Source organism: Moschus berezovskii, chromosome 2 (genome assembly GCF_049115385.1).
Source record: "Moschus berezovskii isolate FMDL1 chromosome 2, NW_MosBer_1.0, whole genome shotgun sequence".
NCBI lineage: Eukaryota > Metazoa > Chordata > Mammalia > Artiodactyla > Moschidae > Moschus > Moschus berezovskii.
Genome location: NC_142461.1, coordinates 47,489,679 through 47,514,831, shown reverse-complemented (window position 1 = coordinate 47,514,831; position 25,153 = coordinate 47,489,679). Strand labels below are relative to the sequence as shown.

At 43.2% G+C, this 25,153-nt stretch overlaps 1 protein-coding gene across 1 annotated transcript in view; it reads left to right on the top strand.

Moving 5' to 3' along the window:
* AOX1 (aldehyde oxidase 1) overlaps positions 1-24,298 on the top strand; it is a 70,142-nt gene extending 45,844 nt beyond the window's left edge. Inside the window, exons 24-35 of the mRNA XM_055397333.2 lie at positions 3,152-3,238; positions 4,072-4,263; positions 6,022-6,249; positions 11,417-11,512; positions 13,393-13,521; positions 14,218-14,292; positions 15,872-15,924; positions 19,028-19,142; positions 19,903-19,968; positions 22,128-22,316; positions 22,812-22,979; positions 23,866-24,298. Coding sequence (XP_055253308.1) covers positions 3,152-3,238; positions 4,072-4,263; positions 6,022-6,249; positions 11,417-11,512; positions 13,393-13,521; positions 14,218-14,292; positions 15,872-15,924; positions 19,028-19,142; positions 19,903-19,968; positions 22,128-22,316; positions 22,812-22,979; positions 23,866-23,916 — 1,449 coding nt within the window. The 3' untranslated portion in view covers positions 23,917-24,298. The remainder of the gene's footprint in view (positions 1-3,151; positions 3,239-4,071; positions 4,264-6,021; positions 6,250-11,416; positions 11,513-13,392; positions 13,522-14,217; positions 14,293-15,871; positions 15,925-19,027; positions 19,143-19,902; positions 19,969-22,127; positions 22,317-22,811; positions 22,980-23,865) is intronic.
* Positions 24,299-25,153: the final 855 nt, after the last annotated feature.

The window sequence follows — 25,153 nt, the reverse complement described above, 5'->3', positions numbered from 1 at the left end:
GATCTCCTTGCAGTCCAAGGGACTCTCAAGAGTCTTCTCCAGCACCACAGTTCAAAAGCATCAATTCTTCGGCGATCAGCTTTCTTCACAGTCCAACTCTCACATCCATACATGACCACGGGAAAAACCATAGCCTTGACTAGATGGACCTTTGTTGGCAAAGTAATGTCTCTGCTTTTTAATATACTATCTAGGTTGGTCATAACTTTCCTTCCAAGGAGTAAGCGTCTTTTTATTTCATGGCTGCAATCAGCATCCACAGTGATTTTGGAGCCCAAAAGAATAAAGTCTGACACTGTTTACTGTTTCCCCATCTATTTCCCATGAAGTGATGGGACCAGATGCCATGATCTTTGTTTTCTGAATGTTGAGCTTCAAGCCAACCTTTTCACTCTCCTCTTTCACTTTCATCAAGATGCTTTTGAGTTCCTCTTCACTTTCTGCCATAACGGTGGTGTCATCTGCATATCTGAGGTTATTGATATTTCTCCCAGCAATCTTGATTCCAGCTTGTGCTTCTTCCAGCCCAGCGTTCCTCATGATGTACTCTGCATATAAGTTAAATAAGCAGGGTGACAATATACAACCTTGATGTACTCCTTTTCCTATTTGGAACCAGTCTGTTGTTCCATGTCCTATGGCTAGTGGCCGTCATATTGGACACGTAGATTGAGAACACTGCCATCGTCACAGGAAGTTTCATCAGATAGCACTGCTCTAAATACTCATTGCATTCCCCTGGCTCTTCTGCAAAGGATGGCAGACAAGGGAAGGGACGAGAGAGGGAACAGAAGTGTCATATGGGAGATGTTTTAAGCACCAGACCTGGAAGAGTTGGTCCTTTCCTTAATCAACACATTTATGGCCAGAACTTTGCCACTTACCTGCAAGGGAGGATGGGAAATGTAGTCTTCCAATGTGCCCAGGATGAAAGACAGCAGGATTTGTTAAACACATTGCATCATTTCTGCCACAACTAGTGTACCTGTTAGAAGGTAATGAATGGATCTTTTTCAACTTATATTCACCCTAAGCTGTATTTTGAATTTGGTTTAGTTCAATTGAAATTAATTGAGGAAAACTTTGTCCTAAAGGAGATAACATTTTAGTAGTTGAGGGAGAAATAAGACTTATACATATGAAATCATTATGAAAGCATAATAATCTCATGTTAAAACTATGGGGAGAGATGAGTATGGGCTGGGTTGTATATAGGATACTTCTTAGAGAAGGTGAAATGTAAATGATCTTCAAGAATGGATGGGCAGAAAGAAGTCATTCCAGGTGGTGGGACAGTAGCAGCATAAATGCAGAGGTGAGTTACATGTGGCATGATCATTAAGAACAGGAGTAAGGGGAGAAGGGGAACCAGAACCCCAGAGTGCTTACTGGAAAGTAGTAGAAAGTAAGATGAGTTGGCTTAGGTGATGACAGTTTCAGAGTGACCTGAGAATCCCAGGATGCAGGTTTAAACTTGATCTCATAAAGAGTGAGACTGAGTAGATCCTTGACCAGTCAAGTGTCATAGCCACACATGGGCATTTGGGCGGGGGGCGGGGGGTGGAATATGATGGCACTGGGTGGGATGGCTTAGGGAGGCAAGAGGATGAAGGCAGGCAGACCACCAGGAGGCAACTGATGTGTTCACACATGAAGCAGCTGGGGTCCGAGCTGTGACAGTAGATGTGGAAAGAGATGGGTCCCAGAGCTATTATGGTATAAAATAAAATAGAATTTGGTGACTAACTTAGCAAAAAACAATGGAGAAAAACAACCACAAGTATGACTCAGAGGTTTCTAGAAGAAAGAGCCAAGTTGGAAGAGGAAACAGTCTAGAGGAACAGTGATGAGTTTATTTGTATATTTCAGAAAGAAGTGACCGTGGGATATTGTTGTGGGAATGTCCTTCATCAATATGGGACGCTATTGAAAAGACTGGATTATAATTACAGAAACTGTCAGCATAGTGGTGATTAAGACCATGAGAAAATAATATGTTCTGATGGAGGGTGGTGTGAGGATAGGAGATGATATTAATAGTATTTATAATAATATTAGTAGTCATTTATATTTAGGACACTTGCTAGATTTCAGTCACTTACCTGTGATTTTCTGCATTACGTTATTTACTGCCATGTCACAGATAGTCAGAGAGGTTATGTAACTTGCTTGAGATCATAGAGTGGGTTTCGTGGCAGAACCAGGACTCAAGCTTAAACTGCTGAATTCATAGTTCATGCCCTTGACTTTGGTTTGAATTTGGTCCCATTCAACAAAAATCATTAAAATAACTTTACTAAGTTCAGAAACATTGAATACATTTTAAAAGCAAGGAAGATATTTATTTAAAAGACCTCTAGCAGCACCAAGTGCTGCTGAGAGTTGTGATGAAACTGGGCCCTATATGAGAAAAATGTGTGGAGTATTAATACATTATGTGCAGGACACCAGATTTGGAGATTACAAGATCGCTGACTTTAGGGGAGAAGGTTTTGGTGGAAATATGAGGATGGAAGCTAGAATTCCAAGAACTAATGGTGAAAATGAGAGGTCAAGAAATATGCAGTTGATTTGGAGAAGGCTGAACGGTAGTGACAGGTTAGACGAGGGGTTTTTCTTTTATATCTTTCTCTACCCTTTCTATTATTATTACTTTTACTTTTTACTATATTAACCATTTTTATGTGGTTTTGATTTGCATTTCCCTAGTTATTTGTGCTGAACATGTTTCCATGTGCTTATTACACATTTTGTGTATATTCTTTGGAGAAATGTCTATTCAAGTCCTTTGTCTACTTTTTAAACAGGTTGTTTGGGGTTTCTTGTTGAGTTGTAAGAGTTCTTTATACATCCCAGATATTAACCCCTTATCATATACATGGCTTGCAAATATTTTCTTCCGTTCTCTGGATGCCTTTTCACTCTGTTGACTGTGTCCTTTGATACGTGGAAGTTTTAAATTTTGATGTGGTCCAATGTATCTCTTTTTCTTTTGTTGCCTATACACTGTTGGTGTCTTATCCAAGAAAACATCAAATCCAATGTCATAAAAAATGTTTATCGATATGTAGAGGGTTCACCAGTGACAAAGTACACTTTAGAGAGACTTGGCACCCAGCACCAGGATCAAAGATCCTTTCTGTTTCCCCAGGCTGGATTCATGAACGATGGCAGAATCTTGGCCTTGGATGTGGAGCATTATAGCAATGGAGGTGCCTTCCTGGATGAGTCAGTATTTGTAAGTGTTTTAATGCGCAAATGCACATTCTGGAAAGTGTTACATTAAATGACTTAATTAAGAAAAATGTTCAATGGTTAAATGATATTTAATTATAAAAGCCTAAATATTCTCATTGCTGGGAGCAAGTAGCCACATGTTACTTACTGGTGCCCCCACTGTGAGCCCAGAGATGTTGGCTAAGTCTACATCTGTGTGTTATCTCCGTGTTTCCCAAATTTTAGAGCTCTTTTCCCAAATGCAAGCGTTGGACCTTAATCTTGACCCTATTGATATTTTAAACTGGATAATTCTTTGTAGTAGTAGGGGCTGCCCTGTGCATTATAAGATATCTAGCAATATCATTGACCTCCACCCAGTACGTGTCAGTGGCTCAGCTATCCTCCAGCCTTAACAACCAGAAATATTTCCAAACATCAGAGAGTGTCCCAGGGAAGAAGACAGAGAAATTGCCCCGGTTGAGAACCAATGCATTAGATCAAATACCATTTTTTTTTCCTGTTTTTCAAGATATCTTATTCACTACATTCTATAGACTGAGTCAATGAATACTTCAAAGGCTTTGGAAAGTTTTAAAACCTGGGGGTGGGAATGCACTAGCTCTAATATGAAAATTAAAAAATAATAACTTTAAAAGAAAAATTATTCAAATCCTTAAAAATCATTTTACAGCAAAAATGCATTTAATTTGAGATATGGGTCAAGGTTAGTGTGTTTGATATGATACAGAGAAGGTCATTCATTTCTGGCTTGGTTTTGGTCTGAGGTCTCAGGATGGTAAAACAGGCCTAGAAGGTTGAGGGTCTCATCATGTCAACTCTGGATTTCCCCAGGTAATAGAGATGGGACTTCTGAAATTGGAAAATGCCTACAAGTTTCCCAACCTGCGCTGCCGAGGGTGGGCGTGCAGAACCAACCTTCCATCCAACACAGCTTTGAGAGGGTTCGGCTTTCCCCAGGCAGGGCTGATCACCGAAGCCTGTATCACAGAAGTGGCAGCCAAATGTGGGTTGCCCCCTGAGAAGGTAATGCTGAATTTGTCTCACAAAGGATAGTGAATTTTAGAGGTGGGAGGGCCATTGGAGGTCTTCATGTTGAGGAATTTGAGGTCCACGGGGCTACATGATTTGCTGGAGTTCACCCAGCTGACTGGTTAATACAGAGCAGGACTCGAGTTCAGGGGTCCTTGTCTTACTCAGGTTCCTCCTCAGAAGTCATGGGAGAGGGTACTGAGGCGTGAGCACTGGACTCATTGGTAGTAAGAAGTCTCCATTGGTTGGGGGTTTAATTGCTACCAACAAGTTCTGTCAAAACCTTCTTTCCTCCACTTCCTTAACATGACAGGCAGCTGTCACTTGAGTCATTTCAATTACTTAAATAGTCTTCTTTTCGTTCTGTAAGTCTTGGGCCAATATTCATTCATACACAAGTTCAGTTCCCTTCCCGGAATCCTGGCATGGCATTAGGGTGGGAAGATGGTGCACTCTCTGCTCCCTTCACCTCTCCTGTGCCTTCTGCTCAGGTGTTGGGCAGGGAGGAGGAGGAGAAGCAGGGGAAACAGACAGCATTTCTGCCACTGGCTTCTCCCAGTAAGCTCTCTGTCCTCTTCTTGGTTAGTTGAAGCTACTCTTTGAGTATATCATCTCTGGGCTCCCTTTCTGCCAGTGCTCTTAGAAATGGACAGTTCCCTGTGAGAATTAAATTTCCAACTGATCCTCAGCTGGCACCTCACCTCATCCCTGAAGCCCCTGCCTCCTTGCCCGTTGCTGCATGGAAAGCCCAGGTTCCCAGTGCATCCATCTCCTTCTACCCTCCCCCAGCCCAGCACTAGAGTCTGGGTCCATAGGCAGGAGCCATCATTTTTCTGTTTTGAACTTGTGGGGGGCCCTTGACCCTCCCTTCCTGGCCATCTCACCACAGCCTCTTTCCCAGATATTCTGGCACATTGGTAGCCCTAGGAGGAGGATCAGCAAATGACCTCTCTTCATCCCCAGGGAATACAGAGGGGAGAAGAGCCATCCTTGAAAACACCACCTTCTCTCAACAGCTCACTAACATCCAGTTCTCCTTTTACAATGATGTGGGAATTTGGGGAGGGGGAGATGGGAAGAAGATAGGCCTGTAATGGCTCCTGTCAGCTTGGAGAGTGGCCAGCCCTAACTGCTGAGAGTGTTATCAGCTGGGAATGTGAGGCATTTGACCTTTTGTTCTCAAAAACTGGTGACTAACAGCCTTCGTTGCCAGTTCAGATCTGGGAATTCAGAAAGAATTCTACTCAGTGCTTCAAACGTCCTGAGATAGAATTTTTGTTTTATTGGATTTTCATCCTAATTATAAATTTTAGTTAAACAAACTTTTTAATGTTAAACAAACATTTTAATGTTTGAAAGTGTGTGGTCTTCTCTTGCCAAAGCATCTATAAGATATAAATCATGTAGATCATTTAGGGTGTAAATTAAACTCAGCATTGCCTTTCTTTTTTTTTTTTTCTTTCAACAGATATAAGTACAGCTAGAATTAAAGAGTCTACAGCATATCTAGACTGTATTGAGTTATATAAGAAGCATAAAGAAAGGAGTCCTTCCTTTGAACTTACACAAGAGCAGCTTCAAAAGCATTTAAGTGCTAACACATTAGATAGGAGGTTTGAGTAGAGGAAGAAGGGAATTGAGCTCAGTTTGGGCTTTCTAGAATGAGCAGAATTTGACTAGAAGGACATGGGTGGAAGAGGCTATGTCGGCTGAGTGCCTCCTCAGCCCCTTTAATTCCCTTCTCTTTTGTAGGTCCGAACGATAAACATGTACAAGGAAATTGATCAAACACCCTACAAACAGGAGATTAATACCAAGAACCTGATCCAGTGTTGGAAAGAATGCATGGCCACGTCTTCCTACACCCTAAGGAAAGCAGCTGTGGAGAAATTCAACTCGGAGAATTACTGGAAGAAGAAGGGACTGGCAGTAGTCCCCCTGAAGTTTCCTGTTGGCCTTGGATCAGTTGCTATGGGTCAGGTCAGTTCTTCAAACAGACAAGTCCAAAGGTGTTGAGGAAACTTTCCATGAAGGTGGATATGGTTGTACTCTCCAGTTGTTAAACTTCTCCAAAGTGGTGCTCAGTCCAATAGGTTTTCTCCAGAGGAGACAAGAGCTGCTTTGCCTACTGCACCAGGTTGGTGACAAGCATTCTTGCTAGGAAACTTGGAGACCTGGCATCTACTCTAGGCCCTGGCTTTAAACAGCTGAATCAGCTCACTCCAGATCACTTAATATAAAATAAGCATGGGGACCACCCACTTCCTAGGTGGCACTAGTGGTAAAGAATCCACCCGCCAATGGAGGAGCTGCAGGAGACTCTGGTTTGACCCCTGGGTCAGGAAGATCCCCTGGAGAAGGGCACAGCAACACACTCCAGTATTCTTGCCTGAAGAATCCCAAGGACAGAGGAGCCTAGTGGGCTAAAGTCCATAGGGTCACAAAGAGTGGGATACCAGTGACCCCTAAGACTCCTCTTCAGCTACTCTGATTCTGTGAGGTAGAAACCGGAAGTGAAGTGAAAGCAGGAAACTGCAGGGCACTCAGTGCCCCTTCCCTTTTTGGTGGTGCTCAGTCGCTAAGTCATGTCTGACTCTCTGCCACCCCATGGACTGCAGCACACCAGGCTTCCCTGTTGAAGCAAACTCCCTCTCTCCTGGAGTTTGTTCAAATTCATGTCCACTGATGATGGTGATGCCACCCAATCATCTCATCCTCTGTCGTCCCCTTCTCCTCTTGCCCTCAATCTTCCCCAGCATCAGGTCTTTTCCAGTGGGTCAGTTCTTCCCATCAGGTGACCAAAATATTGGAGCTTCAGCTTTAGCATCAGTCCTTCCAATGAATATTTAGGGTTGATTTCCTTTAGGATTGACTGGTTTGATCTCCTTGTTTTCCAAGGGACTCTCGAGAGTTTTCTCCATCACCACAGTTTGAAAGCATCAATTCTTTGGCACTCAGCCTTCCTATGTTCCAACTCTCACATCTGTACATGACTACTGGAAAAACCATAGCTTTGATAGATGGACCCTTATAGGCAAAGTGATGTCTCTGCTTTTTAATACACTATCTACATTTGTCATAGCTTTCCTTCCAAGGAGCAAGTGTCTTTTAATTTCGTGACTGCAGTTACCATCAGCAGTGATTTTGGCTGCTATTACTTAATATCTGGCCTCCATAGGAGGTTAGGTCTGTCTCATTACCCTTATCAGAGATTTCTCAAAAAAATAGCTTAAAAAAATAACAATAATTACTGAGCACCTACTATGTTGTAAGTTTGTAGATTTTTATTTCATTCAGCCTTAAGGGCAACCTATAAGATTTGTAGTTTTACTTTAATGATGAGAAGCTGAGGCTCCAAGAGCTTTAGTAACTTACCCAGAGTCCCACAGCTGGAGAGAAAGGTGGAATCCGGGTTAGAACTCAGGTCTCAGAGGCCCCACAAGCTGTGCTTTGTTAGCTACATCAAGCCCCCCCCCCCCCGCCCCAAAGCCCCACCATCCACATTCCCATAGCACCTTGTGATGAGAACTGAAGTGGAATTCAGCTCAGTTGGGAAAAAATCAGACAACTGCCAGCAGTACAGTTGCATCCTCAAAGGCTTCTGAGAAGCTCCGCCGGCCTCCGGCATCCCCTCCCATCCTTCTTTGAAATCCAGCTTATGTGCTTATAACATTAAATCAGGGCTGAGTCACAAAGGTGAATTGAGGAGTTTGGGATCAGACAGGCTGCTTCCTGGAAGCCATACACCGAAAGCCTCTGTTGTGAAGAAAGCCAAACAGAGGAGGGAACTAGAGCCCCTTCTGTACATGCGGCCCTTGGTGGAGTGATTTGCAATTTCCTACTTGATTTAACCGCTGTCTCCTTTCTGTTGGCTGGTGTGGTTCTGTTTCATAGAAGGCAGAGCTGAAGCCCACGGGGTTCACGATCTTGCCCAAGGACATCCAACTAGCGAGTGGTAGAACCAGGACTTGACTTCAGGACTGTGCTCCCGACAGCTGAGGGTATCCAATACCCCTCACCTACATGTATTTATTTCCTAGATGGGGGCACTGAAGCGCACACGGCATCTAATGAGCCTCTGTATTCCCAGTGCCTATATACAGCACCTGGCGCAGAAACTGGAACTGTTAGTTCGCTCAGTCATGTCTGACTCTCTGCGACCTCATGGACTGTAGCCCGCCAGGCTCCTCTGCCCATGGGATTCTCCAGGCAAGAATACTGGAGTGGGTTGCCATTCCCTCCTCCAGGGGATTTTCCCAACCCAGGGATCAAGCCCGGGTCTCCTGCATTGCAGGCGGATTCTTTACCACTGAGCCACCAGGGAAGCCCACCTGGCACAGAGGCAGAACTCAAATGTTTGAAAGGCTGAGACACTTTGGGAACCTGTGGGATTACCAAAGTACACATCTCACCATCATGAGCAGTCCTTGGTGGATGGCTTAAATTTCACAGACTAGGTTCCCAGCTGATATTGGAGAGCCATCTGTTCCCACACGCCAGTTGTGCTGATTTCATAGATGCAGCTTGGCGGAATTATCTTTGTGGCACTCACAATGAACCAGCCAGTGGTGCTGCTCAACTGAACCAAATTTGATATTTTAAGTGGCCCAAGAAGACTGCAGCAGCACATGGGACAAATTACTCAGCCATCTCAGATAGAAAGGCTGCCCTGCCTGTGGGGTCACACAGGGAAGAAATGCAGAGTCCTCTGTAATTGTTACTCAGTCACGTGTACCAGCTACAAATGCCACCCACAAGCAACTTCTGAATTGCTTGCAGAGCCAAGGAGGCCAAATAGAGAATTTACAAGCTTGAGGAACAGCTTGAATGGCTATACCATTGCCAATTCATTCATCAGACTTTAATGGAGGTACTATGTTACTCTGCACGGGTGCCTTAGGACACTGGGCTTTCCTTCCATGGGGGTTTTTACATTCCATCAGAGTACAGAGAATTGTCACAGAGTGGAGTCCAGGAGCAGCCACTGCAGTTGGCAACCCTTGCCGTCTGATGCTCAACTCCCCAGGGAAGCCTGCGCTGGGCACTCTATAGAGGATATCATTCCTTATCTTTATTGTTTTGAGAATAAATGGCCAGGAGCACAAGACAGTGTTTCCAGGACTGACCACAGACAACTGTCAGCAGACAGTAAAGCCTGTTCTGCTGTGTCTCCCCATGATTATTATGACAACAATGCCTTTCCTAGGGTTCTAAGTTTCTCCCTTGGGTAGCGAGTGTATGTGCTTTTGTCCTCAGAGAAAGTGCTCCTGGTCCCCATTTCCTGTGTGCATCCCTTGTTTACACCCGCTGACCAGGTGGACAGAGCACGTGTTCACTGTCAATCTGCCTGACTTGGAACGATGGTGGCTTCTGAGCATTGTTCACTGGAGTAGTGTGAACCTTCAGATGCCAATGAAGAGGCAGTTCTCCAGGTGGCCCATGGCCCACAAGTGGCTATAAAAGCCCTTCTGGTGGGCAAAGAATCCATCTAGGAATACAGTCCTTTCCTTGGGCATATCCGGTGATTGACACACAATTTGTCAACTTTCACTTTTGACCAGGGTTGTTTAGAGTGGTAGAGGACCCTCCTGCCAATGCAGGAGACATAAGAGATGCGGGTTCAATCCCTGGTTCAGGAAGATTCCCTGGAAGAGGGTATGGCAACCCACTCCAATATTCTTGCCTGGAGAATCCCCATGAACAGAGGAGCCTGGTGGGCTACAGTCCATGGGGTCTCAAAGAGCTGGACACGACTGAAGCGAATTAGCACACACCCATGAGTAATGCAAGGTTTACTAAAATTTTAGTTTCATTAAATGGAAATTAGCTTGTTACCAGAATTTTTTGAAGACTTGCTTTTTCAAATCCCAGATCATTATACCACTCTGCTTAGAAGCTTAGAAATCTAAGATTTTTAAGAAATCTAGCTGGTAGCTTTCAGTGACACCTCCCCCCCGTCCCTCCCGCCCCCCCCCCCACCCCGACCAGCTGACCCAGGGAGCAGCTGCAAAGGTGTGCCTTGTAGGCCTCCTGAACCACAATGGAACCACAGGAAGCATTTTCTCTAGGACCGATGGCTGTTAGTATTGCTGTTACACTGGAGACTCAGAGAGAAGAAGCCTTTCACAGTTTTTGCAGTCTCTTGGGATTTCTCAGTCTCCCAAGCCATCTCCGTAGCCCCTAGTGTAGCACAAGCAGACTTGGCAAGAAGGCACATTCCTACTGATTGTAAAATATGCTTAGCTTAGAGCCTGGGTGTTCTGATCATGCTGCTGCTGCTGCTAAGTCACTTCAGTCGTGTCCGACTCTGTGTGACCCCACAGACGGAAGCCCACCAGGCTCCCCCGTCCCTGGGATTCTCCAGGCAAGAACACTGGAGTGGGTTGCCATTTCCTTCTCCAATGTGTGAAAGTGAAAAGTGAAAGTGAAGTCGCTCAGCCGTGTCCGACCCTTAGCGACCCCACGAACTGCAGCCCACCAGGCTCCTCCATCCATGGGATTTTCTAGGCAAGAGTATATAGCAGCCTTTTATTCTATGTTAGCTGCTTGTTTCCTTCTGGATCCCTGTGGGCAGCTCTGCAGTTAGATAATATTACTTCCAAGTTCTTTTCCAACTCTAAAGCCCTGTAACTCTGAGCCAAGATATTGCAGGCAGGCTCAGCACATTTTGTAGCAAAAAAAAATTATATCTATCTGCCCCATCTTATTTGGATTTTTATTTTTGCTTCTCTATTACATACCTCCAACTGTAGGGATATGTGTTCACGTAAACAAGTCTTTCCCTTCTCCCCCAAACAGTCTATACGTGATTTTGCATTTAAAACAGATGGCCTCTCCCTCAAAACCCCCAAACTTAGCTTATTGTTCCACCCTGGGTCAGGGGGATCTTTGAAGGTACCAGGGCTTCAGTTGCCCTCCAGAGGAAATAGTAGCGTAAGCAGCATAAACCTGCCCCAGAGCTTAGCCCTCCAGCGACAGGCTGGCCCTGCCCTGGCTCTGCTCAGGGCGATGGGGAAGGTGCCGGTGTGTATTGTGGCAGAGATGGAAAGGAGGGGTTACTTCCCAGGGAAAATATCTTCTATTTGATAAGATATATGATAATATCAATCAAAAACATAGTGGCGATTGTTTTCTTTTTTTTGCTTAGGCTGCTGCCCTGGTTCACATTTATCTGGATGGGTCTGTGCTGGTGACTCACGGTGGAATTGAAATGGGGCAGGGGGTCCACACTAAAATGATTCAGGTAAGAATGCAAGTCACAGGATGAAGCTGGATGTGTGGTTGTGGATATGTGTATAAGGGAGAAACGAGCGGTGTACATTTTCTGTTCCAAAATAAAAAGGATAGGAGACTTTAACTTTGACTGTTTCAACTACTAAGCTCTTCGCAGAAACTGGGTAAACAAGCCAGTTCTGTAACTGACCCGCCTAAAAGAATGTGGCAGAATAGCTTTGGTTGTCTTATTGCTAAAGAAGGTTGTAGATCACTTGCTGCTTTCCTTTATTAACATGTATTAACAAATGTGTTGGGGTTTCTTTTTTTTTTTTTGGAACCTTTGCTGAGAAATAAAAAGATGTGTAAATTCTGATGCATTGCATTATTTTTTGCCATTTTTATAGTAGGACTCTGAACAACTGGTGATACAAAACACATTTGATATTTTTAACCAAACTATCACTTTTCTTTTGGCTCAATTATTTTCAAATAAGTTTTCGTTGTTTCTATTTTGATAATCATTATAGTATTACAGATTATAAAACATTTGAAAAGCAAACTTTTTTTTTAAACCCTGCACACTTTTACCACTTAACAGTAATCACTGTTTTGTGGCTTTTCTAGTGTGACTTTTTTTTCTTTTTCAATGACTTTGACTTTTCTTTTTCAAAAAATCACAAGCATTCTGTTTGCATAATTTTGTATCTTGGATTTTTCCACCTATCTTGATATAGAAGGAGCATTTCCTCCTGTCATTAAGAATGTTTTGCAGTCATAATTTTTAATGTTGCATGTGGATGTATGTATAATTCACTTAACCATCCCCAATTATTAAACACTCTAGTGGACACTTTTGTCCATAAGCCTGTGATCAAATCAATGACTGTTTTTTAAAATAAGTTCTCAGGAATGGAATTACTGGGTCACAGAATAAGTCTTAAATCATTTGGCACTTACTACCAAATTGTTTTCCAGAAAGTATCCATCATATTACACCACTAGTCAACATTCTATGTTATGGGTTGTTTAAAAATATAATGTGATAGATGAAATTACCTCATTATTGCTTTAATTTGCACTTTTCTGATTATAGAGGTGCTGATTATATATTTTCTTTCATGTTATCACTTGCTTGAGAATTGTCTGGTCATAGCTTTTTCCCTGAGGTGAGACTTCAGTGTTTTCCTCATTGAGCCACCAGAAACCTGTCTGTTCTAAGCCTATACACTTTGTGCAGACAGTCTTCTGAGAGCCAGTGACGGGGAGGGCTCTGTACATTTTTGCCATAGCCCTAGTTGTTGGCAAACTCTACTAAGCCATACTGCTAGCAGGAAGGAGAATCTGGGACCTGCTGAGACTAGTAGTATGATTTTTGCTCCATCAGTAAACACAAAGGAAGAACCCAGCTAAGTCCTTATGTTGGCCAGTGGCACTGGCACCATTTACTTCTGGGATCTCATGTTGTCACTGTTGCTTTAACAAAGCCATTGTCCTTTCTCTTACTGGAGCATCTCCAGAAATCTGGATAAAGCATCTCATCTCTGATGAAGTCAGTTTTGCTAGAGCTATGCAGAGTGCAGAGGTATAAGAGAGGCCTCAAAGGTGTTGATTTCATGATGATGAAGTTATAAAGCATTCCCTCCTGCCTTGACTTTAGAGGGCCCACCTCCTCTATTGGGTGCTTTTGTACAAAAGAAAGTCAAAGAAGAAGAAAGTGTGTTCAGGGCTGCAGGGGCCAAACCAGCTGCAGGGTTTTAGACAAGAGGGACTTCTTGTGGCTGGAGGGACTCGTGGTCCTGTCACTGGTCTCTGCTGGGTGTGGAGGGCTCCACATACATGTTACCATGGGGTATACGCACAGGTCTATGCCTAACCAAAGAAAAGTGAAAGATCTCTTCCAAAATCCAGGTGGTGAGTCGTGAGTTAAGGATGCCACTGTCCAATATCCACCTCCGGGGAACAAGCACAGAAACCATCCCTAATACAAATGCCTCTGGAGGGTCCGTAGTGGCTGATCTCAACGGGTTGGCAGTAAAGGTAAAAATCATTGCAGTGGGGCCTAAATCATGAATCCCATCAAGGCCGGAGCTCAGGAGATATTGAGAATCCATCCAGTTCTTGTCTTCTTCCCAACCCTCTTGGGGAAAACTGAGCCTTCCCCCAGGTTGGGAGCTCAGTCAGTGTTCAGCACTGGCCACTCTCCCGAGTGGAAGATGCCACCCTCTTTCTCCCTCACTCCTGACAACTCACTGATCCCCACGTCCTAATCCATTCTGCTTAGAAATCTCTCTTTCTGGTTCCAGGTAGCGGTATCATGGCCGCTTTGGTTCAAATTCATGCCTCTTGCCAAGGCCATCGCAAGGCTCTGTCTGTCCACCCCAGTTTTACTGCCTTTCACTCTTGCTTCCCGCAGCCAGAGAAGCTTCCCCACAAAATAAATCTGACCACACTGTGCTTACAAATGGTGGCCGGTAGTTTGCCAACAGTTTTTCTGTTAAGTTCTGAGCTCTCAACAGGGCTGTAGAAGGCCCCCATCCTAGGCGGTCTGTCTTTAAGACTAGCTCGTGCTTCACCCCTACCCCCATGAAACTTTTCTCATCACTGCTTACAGGGTTGGTCTCTTCCTTCTCCATGTTCCATGGGCCTCTCTAATAAGCCTATGTAAGGTCACTTATCATGTGGTTTGGAAGTTGGTGTTTATGATAATAATTTTAACTGAAAAATCATCCCCAGGATGCTTGTCAGACTCTTCTAAAACGCCTTGAACCCATCATCAGCAAAAATCCCAGAGGCACTTGGAAGGATTGGGTAAGAATTACTGTTTCTGTGTGTAATGTTAGAAAAAAAAAGTAGAGAGGAGAGTGAGAGAGAGATATGTGAGTCAAATATCAGTGGAAAGGGCACATTAAAAGGTATTACACTTACATTATGATCGAGGCCTTTGGCCTTTGGCTCTCAGCGTGTGGAAATCTTATCATAGGATCATGGCCGAACTCCTACATCTGGGACAATTCTCTGTTAGAGAAACGAAGGTTCCTCTTGTTTTTATTTAGAATTAATGCTTCTTCCTAAGGAATCTAGGTATTTTCTTGATAAAAGATGTCAATCTGTCTGTTCTCTTTTTTGGGGGTTCTATTGTTCCTAAAATTGGAAGATAATACCAGAGTCACTCTGTAAAAGTAAAAGTCATATAAGCACTCATTTAGAAATAAAAAGCCAAGCCATTTGGGTATATATTCAACTGCTCCCTTTGATCTACTCACAGTCTAGTTGGACAAGAAGACACATTCTAAAATCAACTAGGAAACTATTCAGAATAATGGGTTTAAAAGTACTAGATGGTGTGGAATGGGTACCCACTGAAGACTGGGTGTAATTGTCATACCGACAGTTCTAGGATGTTAAGTCACGTTAAAGTACTGGTCTGGAGGAAATAACATTGGGAAATCTTACTTAGAAATGGTCCTGCTATTCCATAGAGTTAGGACTCATTCTGTAATTCATATTTATGAGCGCTGTCAATCCTTTCTGGGCATCTTTATTTCTGACCTCTGCCCGGTGCTGCCTGAGAGAGTCTGACTGGAGAAAATGGAGTGCAAGCAAGTCGGTTTTCCACCATAATGGAATGCTGCCCTCCAATCCCTTTTTCTTCTGTGATGGTTACACTTCTCACCTTTTTCTTTCTCAGACCTAAATTGCATCATTTTGTATCTTAGTCAGCTGTGTACACTGCAGAGTCAGAAGAACTTTTAGTGTAAATGGTACAATTTAGCAAGATTGTACCCATCTCCAAGTCTACTCTGAATAGTGAAAGTGAAAGTTGCTCAGTTGTTTCTGACTCTTTGAGACCCCATGGACTGTACCATCCATGGAATTCTGCAGGCCAGAATACTGGAGTGGGTAACTGTTCCTTCTCCAGGGGATCTTCCCAACCCAGGGATTGAACCCAGGTCTCCTGCATTGCAGGCAGATTCTTTACCAGGTGAGCCACCAGAGAAGCCCAAATGGATACTTGATATTAAAATTAAACATCTGACCACTTTGGTTTCCAGAAATGTTCCATGTTAATAGGCTAAGTCTTTCCAGGTGACTGGATGAAATTCTTCACAAACAGAACATGTGTTGCCAACAATAGTCCAGTCTATAAGTATAAAATACCGTGAGACTCATTTATTATGGTGACATGCATTGAACAAATGCCTTTCCTATAAGCACTGAACCACAAATTACCTACAGAAGGTGGAAAATGCTGAAAGGAATAAGTTAATGTTGGTCCTTCCGTGTTTTTACTCCTGATCGCTTTATTTAACACAAAGTAAAATTAAAATGTGAGTGACTCTTACTTTAAACATCTTTATTGCATCACATTGTACTCTTTTTTCCCCAGGCACAGGCTGCTTTTAATGAAAGCATTAGTCTCTCAGCTACTGGATACTTCAGGTAAATAGTCCTTTTGATCATATGCTATGGAAAACAGCAGCAGTATTTGGAAGGAGAGTTTCATTTCTGTTTGTACTCGGCAAAAAATGATTTGGGACCTTTTGTTAATCCACTGTCATAAAGAACTTTTAGCTGCTACTTAATCCAGATGTCAGAAAGCCTGAGAAAAAAATAGACATACAAATAAAATACAGTTGAATTGATGATTCAAATCATTCAGTTCAGTTCAGTCGCTCAGTCGTGTCCGACTCTGTGTGACTCCATTAACCACAGCATGCCAGTTCTCCCTTTCCATCACCAACTCCCGGAGTTCACCCAAACCCATGTCCATTGTGTTGGTGATGCCATCCAACCATCTCATCCTCTGTCGTCCCCTTCTCCTGCCCTCAAACTTTCCCAGCATCAGGGTCTTTTCAAATGAATCAGCTCTTCGCATCAGGTGGTCAAAGTTTTGGAGTTTCAGCTTCAACATCAGTCCCTCCAATGAACACCCAGGACTGATCTCCTTTAGGATGGACTGGTTGGATCTCCTTGCAGTCCAAGGGACTCTCATGAGTCTTTTCCAGCACCACAGTTTAAAAGCATCAATTCTTTGGTGCTCAGCTTTCTTTACAGTCCAACTCTCACATCCATACATGACCACGGGAAAAACCATAGCCTTGACTAGACGGACCTTTGCTGGCAAAGTAATGGCTCCACTTTTTAATATGCCATCTAGGTTGGTCATAACTTTCCTTGAAGGAGCAAGTGTCTTTTAATTTCATGGCTGCAATCACCATCTGCAGTGATTTTGGAGCCCCAAAAAATAAAGTCAGCCACTGTTTCCACATCTATTTGCCATGAAGTGGTGGGATCGGATGCCATGATCTTAGTTTTCTGAATGTTGAGCTTTAAGCAAACTTTTTCATTCTCCTCTTTCACTTTCATCAAGAGGCTTTTTGGTTCCTCTTCACTTTCTGCCATAAGGGTGGTGTCATCTGCATATCTGAGGTTATTGATATTTCTCCTGGCAATCTTGATTCCAGCTTGTGCTTCCTCCAGCCCAGCATTTCTCATGATGTACTCTGCATATAAGTTAAATAAGCAGGGTGACAATATACAGCCTTGATGTACTCCTTTTCCTGTTTGGAACCAGTCTGTTGTTCCATGACCAGTCCTAACTGTTGCTTCCTGACCTGCAAACAGGTTTCTCAAGAGGCAGGTCAGGTGGTCTGGTATTCCCATCTCTTTCAGAATTTTCCTCAGTTTCTTGTGATCCACACAGTCAAAGGCTTTGGCATAGTCAATAAAGCAGAAATAGATGTTTTTTGGGAACTCTTTTGGTCTTTCGATGATCCAGCGGATGTTGGCCATTTGATCTCTGGTTTCTCTGCCTTTTCTAAAACCAGCTTGAATATCTGGAAGTTCACGGTTCATGTACTGCTGAGGCCTGGCTTGGAGAATTTTGAACATTACTTTGCTAGCATGTGAAATGAGTGCAATTGTGAGGTAGTTGGAGCATTCTTTGGCATTGCCTTTATTTGGGACTGGAATGAAAACTGACCTTTTCCAGTCCTGTGGCCACTGCTGAGTTTTCCAAATTTGCTGGCATATTGAGTTCAGCACTTTCATAGCATCATCTTTCAGGATTTGAAATAGCTCAACTGGAATTCCATCACCTCCGCTAGCTTTTTTGTAGTGATGCTTACTAAGGCCCACCTGACTTCACATTCCAGGGTGTCCGGCTCTAGTTGAGTGTGACTGATCACACCTTCATGATTATCTGGGTTGTGAAGATCTTTTTTGTACAGTTATTCTGTGTATTCTTGCCACCTCTTCTTAATATCTTCTGCTTCTGTTAGGTTCCTACTATTTCTGTCCTTTATCGAGCCCATCTTTGCATGAAATGTTCCCTTGGCATCTCTAATTTTCTTGAAGAGATCTCTAGTCTTTCCCATTCTACTGTTTTCCTCTAATTCTTTGCATTGATCGCTGAGGAAGGCTTTCTTATCTCTCCTTGCTATTCTTTGGAACTCTGCATTCAAATGGGTATGTCTTTCCTTTTCTCCTTTGCCTTTTGCCTCTCTTCTTTTCACAGCCATTTGTAAGACCTCCTCAGACAGCCATTTTGCTTTTTTGCATTTCTTTTTCTTCATAGTGGGAAGTATGAAGAGTTCCCTGGGGGTTACCAAGGAAGGAGTGATTGACGTTGTGTTGAAAACTCACGGTGTCCCTTAACTTAAGAAATGAAGGAAAAGGGATGCAAATTCAATCTATAGTAAGATAGATTGGCAAAAAAATAAGAAATTTAACAGTATCTATGTGTTTGTTGTCAAGATGTGGAACAACTAGAACTCAGAAACTTTGAAAAGCAATCTATCAAATAATTTTAATGGAGAGTGAAAGCCATCAGGGAGCAGAGAGATATAGAGTCACACCTGATTTTCTCTCTTTGCCAGTTTTTGTGGGAGTCTGAGGGCACTGACAGGGATAAGCCCCTCCAGGCTAGGAGGAGAGGAAGAGAGAAGGGTAGAAAGTATTGGTCAGCTGCTGGCCTATGCGTCTCTTCTACCATGACATTCATTTGGTGTCCTTAAAGAAGAGTTGGAAACAGAGCAGTTGGAAGCTGATGGAGAGACCAGAGTACTGGCAAAGAATGAGAGCCAGAGGCCCTGACCCCACCTACAGAAGGCTGGATCCTGGGGCCAGAAAGAGAAACCGGCAAGGGTGCACTTTGATGTAGTATTTGGTGTAAAATCCAGCTGGAATTCCCCAAGCTTCATTACCACAGGATTACATGACCCCATATTAACCAAAAACAATAGGATGAGTATCCAAACAATCAGCAGTTAACTTCCAAGCCTAGGGAGTTAGTGGTAGGGAGTGGTTTCCTGTTTTTATCAGGCAAAGCAAATTTAATAAGAAAGAAGTAAATATTTATCATTTCACAGCTTTATTCCTTATATTATGTACTGCACATCACTGAATCACAAGGATACTCCTCTTGTTTTTGCTGGGTGTGCAAATTGGGCACAGCTCCTCATGGGTCTGTTTAATTATTGTGGTCTGCAATGAAGGGACTTGATCGTTTAACAACACTCCTCAAAAATTCTGTTTCCTCCAGGGGTTATGAGTCAAACATAAACTGGGAGACGGGCGAAGGCCACCCTTTCGAATACTTTGTTTATGGAGCTGCCTGTTCCGAGGTTGAGATAGACTGCCTGACAGGTGCTCATAAGGTCAGTACCAATTTGGGAAGGTCTTTGAGCTGAACTCTAGCTCCATTTATTTTCCAAATATTCCATCTGTCTGAGCACTAGAGAGGCACCACATAATTGGCTAAGGATAGTTTCTCGATATTACCAAGGAAATAGGAGCTCAGCAATCACCTTGGTGCAATGGTTAGAAAGCAACTGGCAGCCTCTCTTCTTTATGTCCTTGCCCTCTTAAATGGGCAAAGGTGTCCCCGCCAGCCTGGCTGGGCCTGCTATCCTCTTCCTCCTCTGTAGGTTATCAGAGAATTTTTGGTTACCAAGCTGTAATGTTAGATTTAGTCTCTCCTCTGCTCTAAAAATACATAACCTAAAATGGCAGTTTTTGCTGATGAACCCTGAGTTCTTGATTCAGAGACTATCACCCAGCCAGCTGGACTCTGAGGGCAGAGTGTGGTGGTGGCCAGGAAGTTTTGCAACAAGGATCAGGAGGGCCATAAACATTTCCTGTTTTCTGTGGCATGTGTTCTATTTGTTGTAGTGGATTCAACCGAATACATTACATCCCTCAGCTGGAATCAAAGCCAAGTAAATATTTTTCTCTCCCATTGCTTGCAAGAAAAAAAAAAAAAAAAGACTACTTAAGCTGTATGAGTCTTTATATAACTTTGAAGTTATACATAATAAACTTTGTTGCTTCTTTTTCCTGAAATATAATGTGCCTCAACTTTGTCTTCCCAAGTTGTATTCATCAAACTAAACATTTTTACTTGTTTTTAATTACTAGAACATCAGAACAGACATTGTCATGGATGTTGGCTACAGTATAAATCCAGCCCTTGACGTAGGCCAGGTATGTGGAACCAATGTGCCTCTCTCCTTGTTTGTAAAAGTCAACACTGCTGGGGGGTCTGCCAGGAAAACATTCCATTGGCTTATTCATCTTCTTTTTTAAAAATATATGTTTATTTATTTTCAATATTTTTTTGTGTTTATTTTTTAATATTTATTATTTGGCTGTGCCAGGTCTTAGTTGTAGCATGTAGGATCTTTAGTAGCAGCATGCAGGATCTAGTTTCCTGACCAGGGAACAAACCTGGGTCCCCTGCATTGGGAGGGTGGAGTCTCAGCTACTGGACCAACATAGAAGTCCCCGATTCATCATCTTCTTGTGTTTGTGTGTGTGTGTGTGTGTTAATCACTCAGTAATGTCTGATTCTTTGCAACCCCATGGACTGTAGCCCGCCAGGCTCCTCTGTCCATGGGATTTCCCAGGCAAGAATACTGGAGTGGGTTGCATTTCCCTCTCCAGAGGATCTTCCTGACCCAGGGATCAAACCTGGGTCTCCTGGACTGCAGGTGGTCTCCTGCATTGCAGGTGGATTCTTTACCAACTGAGCCACTAGAGAAGCCCACCCATCATTTTCTTATTCTCTCCCTTTAGTCAGAATCTTTCTGTTCAGGACAGCCATAGAACTCAAACCTCTTATTGTTTAAAAAAGGGAAGGGAACAAAGGTGTTGCAGGTAGTTTTTGAAAAAATGTGCAGTCTATGACTGGGGAGCTTGAAAGAGCAGGACTGAGCCTAGAGGTAGCAGCATGAACCCCACGCCTGTGGGCTGGAAGTAGGATCCAGGACTTAGTGCTGAGTCCAGGGAAGGTGATGGGCTCTGGCTTCAAGGCTGAGATAACAAACATCAGATAGTTACAGCATAGCTCTGATGGGTAGTCTGTTTTACCCACAGATATTTTATAATTTAAATTTGAAATAATTAACAAGATTAAAAAATCACAACGCTGTTTTACATGAATTTTCACATGTCTAGCATCTCTTGGATACACAGAAAATTTGCCAACACTGGAGCTGGAAAAGTGTTTCCATGAGGAAAAGTCTGTTGGCTGCCTCTTTAGAGAGTCACACGCTCTCTGGAAGCTTCCCTCACTTTCTCTACCTGCCTTGGTACCAGTGGGCCATTCAGTTTCCTATTTCCAATAGAGAATGTAGTCTGAGGGACCCTCTGATTAGGATCTTGACAGGAGAGTGGGAAGGACTTATGGATTGGAGGAGTCAAAGCGGGCAAAGAATGAGCAGGAAGAGGTGTTCTGGGTAGGGGGAAAATGGAGGGAATTAACCTAAAGAAAGAGCTGAGATTCTGCACATCTTGTGTTCAGGGCTGGCAGTGAGGATAAGCTGATGGCAGCGGTCACCTGTGTCACAGGGGTGGGATGTGAGGCTGGAGGTAGGACGTGAAAAAGGGTCATGTTGGTAGAAACCTCCCAGGACAGGCATTTACTTAGCAGGTGGAAGGGACTTGGCTCGGGGAGCAGTCTAGAGTATTAGGAAGACTGTTCTAACATTGTGGTAGAGAAGAACATCTCTGCTAGTAGACAGAAATGAGGATGGAGAAAATGTGGCTGCAGGAAGGAAGGACGGGAAGAGAAGACCCAGAAATCAGAAGCCTGCATGGAATGGTAATTTCATTCATGTGCTGACGTCTAAGAACTGGAGCATTTTAAAGCTGTAAAGGAAGCTCAGGGAGCACACAGTTCAAACCCTTCACGATACGATCGATCGAGGAGACAGTCCAGAGATGTGAGGCAAGCTAGCTGATGAGTGATAGGTGGGGGGTGAGCTGCCAGGGTTCCAGAGCCTTGAGAGTCTCTCCTGGGTGCTGAGGTCTATGGGCAAACTGTCAGAGAGGGTTTCACCTGCCTCGTAAACAGAAAAAAATCAAGATGTTTAGGCTACGGGCTCCCTGAGGGCTCTTCTGGAGCTGCAGCTTTAATGCCAGGCTGAGATTCAAACTCACATTCTTTGACTGAATTTTGCGCTCAGGGAGATGTTCAGGCATGCTCTGAAGTGAACTTGTAAATAACCTTTCAGAGACAGGCTCCCAAATATTCAGAGAACCCTCTTAAACTGCATTTTTAAAATTCAGGCAAACAGCATGAAGTTGAAATGCTTCTGTTGGCTGTATTTTCTCATATATGGAATTTTTCTTTTCTGCCTCAGATTGAAGGTGCATTTATTCAAGGCATGGGGCTTTATACAATAGAGGAACTGAATTATTCTCCTCAGGGTGTCCTGTACACCCGGGGCCCGAACCAGTATAAAATCCCTGCCATCTGTGACATCCCCATGGAGCTGCACATTTCTTTGTTGCCTCCCTCTGAAAGCTCTAATACCCTGTATTCGTCTAAGGTAAGCTGTGTTACGTGAATAAATGCGTGTTTATGTGATATCTGTGCCAGGAGGGAGGGGCTACATTAATCTCTTGGTTGATTGGGTTTTTTTTTTCCGGGAGTATAGGGGGAAAAGCCAGATTAAACATTTTAACTTTAAAGTAATTGAACATTATAAATTTTTAAAAAAATACTCCAAATTGTGGACATAAACTACTGCTATCATCAGGTTGCTCTGATTTTTCATCTTCATGCCAGTAATCAGCCTCATGCCTCTATCTGTTCTCTCCCTTCAGGGTCATTTCCTTCCACTGGAATCCTCAGAATAGAAATACTGGGCTAAGGAGTGAATTCGCTTTTTAAATGAAAGTCACATATGTAATATTTAATATATGCATACATGCACATATGTATCCATAGATGTGCATGTACATGAGATACATACATTCACACACACACACATGCAGAGAAAGAGAGAGAAAATGATAATCTAGTTTACTTGTTTCCCTACCAGGGTCTGGGAGAGTCTGGGATATTCCTGGGGTGCTCAGTGTTTTTCGCCATCCACGATGCAGTAAGTGCAGCACGACAGGAGAGAGGCCTGCCGGGACCACTGAGGCTCAACAGTCCACTGACCCCAGAGAAGATTAGAATGGCCTGTGAAGACAAGTTCACAAGAATGGTACGTTCTGCTCCACGGAGTATGAAGTTTTTCCCCTGTCCTTGTAGCTAAGTTTCATTAGCCCACCATGGTGGTTTTCCACGGAAGAAAAGGTGGCAGGAACCTGAAGACAATTGAGTGAGACAGCAGCCTGCCTGCAGTGGGGTCATTTCTACACCATTTAAAAAGAAAAGTTCAGTCTTCATTCAGCAATTGTAGGCTCCTCCTTAGTTTTGTTCCCTTCCCAGGACACATTAGTCAGAAGTTCAGGAACTGTGCTCTAAACCCAAGAAACCCAGGCCAAGAATATGGGCCACCCCAACCTTCTTAACTTCCTCTACCCAAGCCATGGGAATTTGTGCAGTTCCTGATCAGAACCCCAGAGGGGGACAGATCTTGTCCCTCCCCCCCGTAGCAAGAATTCCTCCTGCAGTGCCCTGGTCGAGCAAACATCTCTACTCTCCGTGGGCATTTTCAGTGATGGGGTTTTTAACTGTGGGAGGAGGTCATGCCATTCAGAGGGACCCCTCTGACTATGAACACATTATTCCTTATATTGAAGGGAGAGACCTGTTCTATACAACCTCTCGTGATGGCTCTTCACGGTACCCCTTAAAGCTCTTCCAAAGCCCCAGGAATCGCCTCTTCATCTGGAGAAGTGCAGAGGCTGACTCCACCTGTCCTCTTTCCCTCTTCAAGCCTGAGATGACTCTCCCAGCCGCCCTGCGCAGCCCGACCCTTGGTCCCCTCCTGGGCGCCTCCGTGCTTCTCACGCTGTCACGGTCACCTCTCTCATTGTCCTGGTCACCCTCTGGGTGGTTTTTGTCCTGTTTTATAATCTGCTCTTTTTCACGTGTCGTAAACATCTTCCAAGTCGCAAACATCCAAATCTGTCTTTTCATTCCAGATTCCAAGAGATGAACCTGGATCCTATGTTCCTTGGAGTGTACCCATATGAATCAAATACGAACCTCTGGTGAAGGTGGGGTGATTCTTCCGACAAAGCAGTCTATCCAGTCTCAGTGCTCTAGGGTGACGGGTCTGAAAGACAAATTTTCACAGTGAAGAAATCATATCACAGAGTATTGCTTTTATAGGATGCTGATTTTAAATGTTCTAGTTAGAATGTGATAGATATGCTTAAGCAATTTAGAAACCATATTTTAAATGGCATAAATCCTACTGATTTCCTCTGCAATGATATTCTTTATTATTCTGTCCCTTACTTAGACCCATCCAGCTGAATAGAATAGAAGATGATGATTTGTATGTGATTCATAGTTGCCTTGCATCCACCAACAGAAATTATACTGTTTAATAAAAGGCAGTTTTCTAAATAATTTTATTAGTGTGAAATGTAAAGTTGTCATGTTCTTGTCCCCATTTGCTTTTCCCCATCTGCTGTCAGAATGGATAGCAGGTACTATATGTAAGAAGTCTGTGGAACCAAAAATAAAAACAAATAAATTGAACTTCATCAAAACTAAAAGTTTTGGTGCTTCAGAAGACACTTTGAGAAACTGAAAAGACAAACCAAAGAATATGGGGAAATATTTGCAAATAATATGTCTGATAAAGATCTAGTGTGCAGAATATCAGAATATATTTTAAAACACTTGCAACACAACAATAAAAAGATAAACAACTCAAATTTTAAATGAGCAAAGAAATTAAATAGACATTTCTCTAAAGATATCTAAATGGCCAATAAGCGCATGAAAAGATGCTCAAACTCATCAGTCACGAAGAAAAAGGAAGTCAAAATCACAATGAGGTATCATTTTACACCCACTAGGATGGCTATAAATAAATGACTATACAGTGGAAGTGAAAAATAGATTTAAGGGACTAGATCTGATAGACAGAATGCCTGATGAACTATGGAGGTACATGGCATTGTACAGGAGACAGGAATCAAGACCATCCCCAAGAAAAAGAAATGCAAAAAAAGCAAAATGGCTATCTGAGGAGGCCTTACAAATAGCTGTGGAAAGAAGGGAAGTGAAAAGCAAAGGAGAAAAGGAAAGATATACCCATTTGAATGCAGAGTTCCAAAGAATAGCAAGGAGAGATAAGGAAGCCTTTCTCAGTGATCAGTGCAAAGAAATAAAGGAAAACAATAGAGTGGAAAAGACTAGAGATCTCTTCAAGAAAATTAGAGATGCCAAGGGAACATTTCATGCAAAGATGGGCTC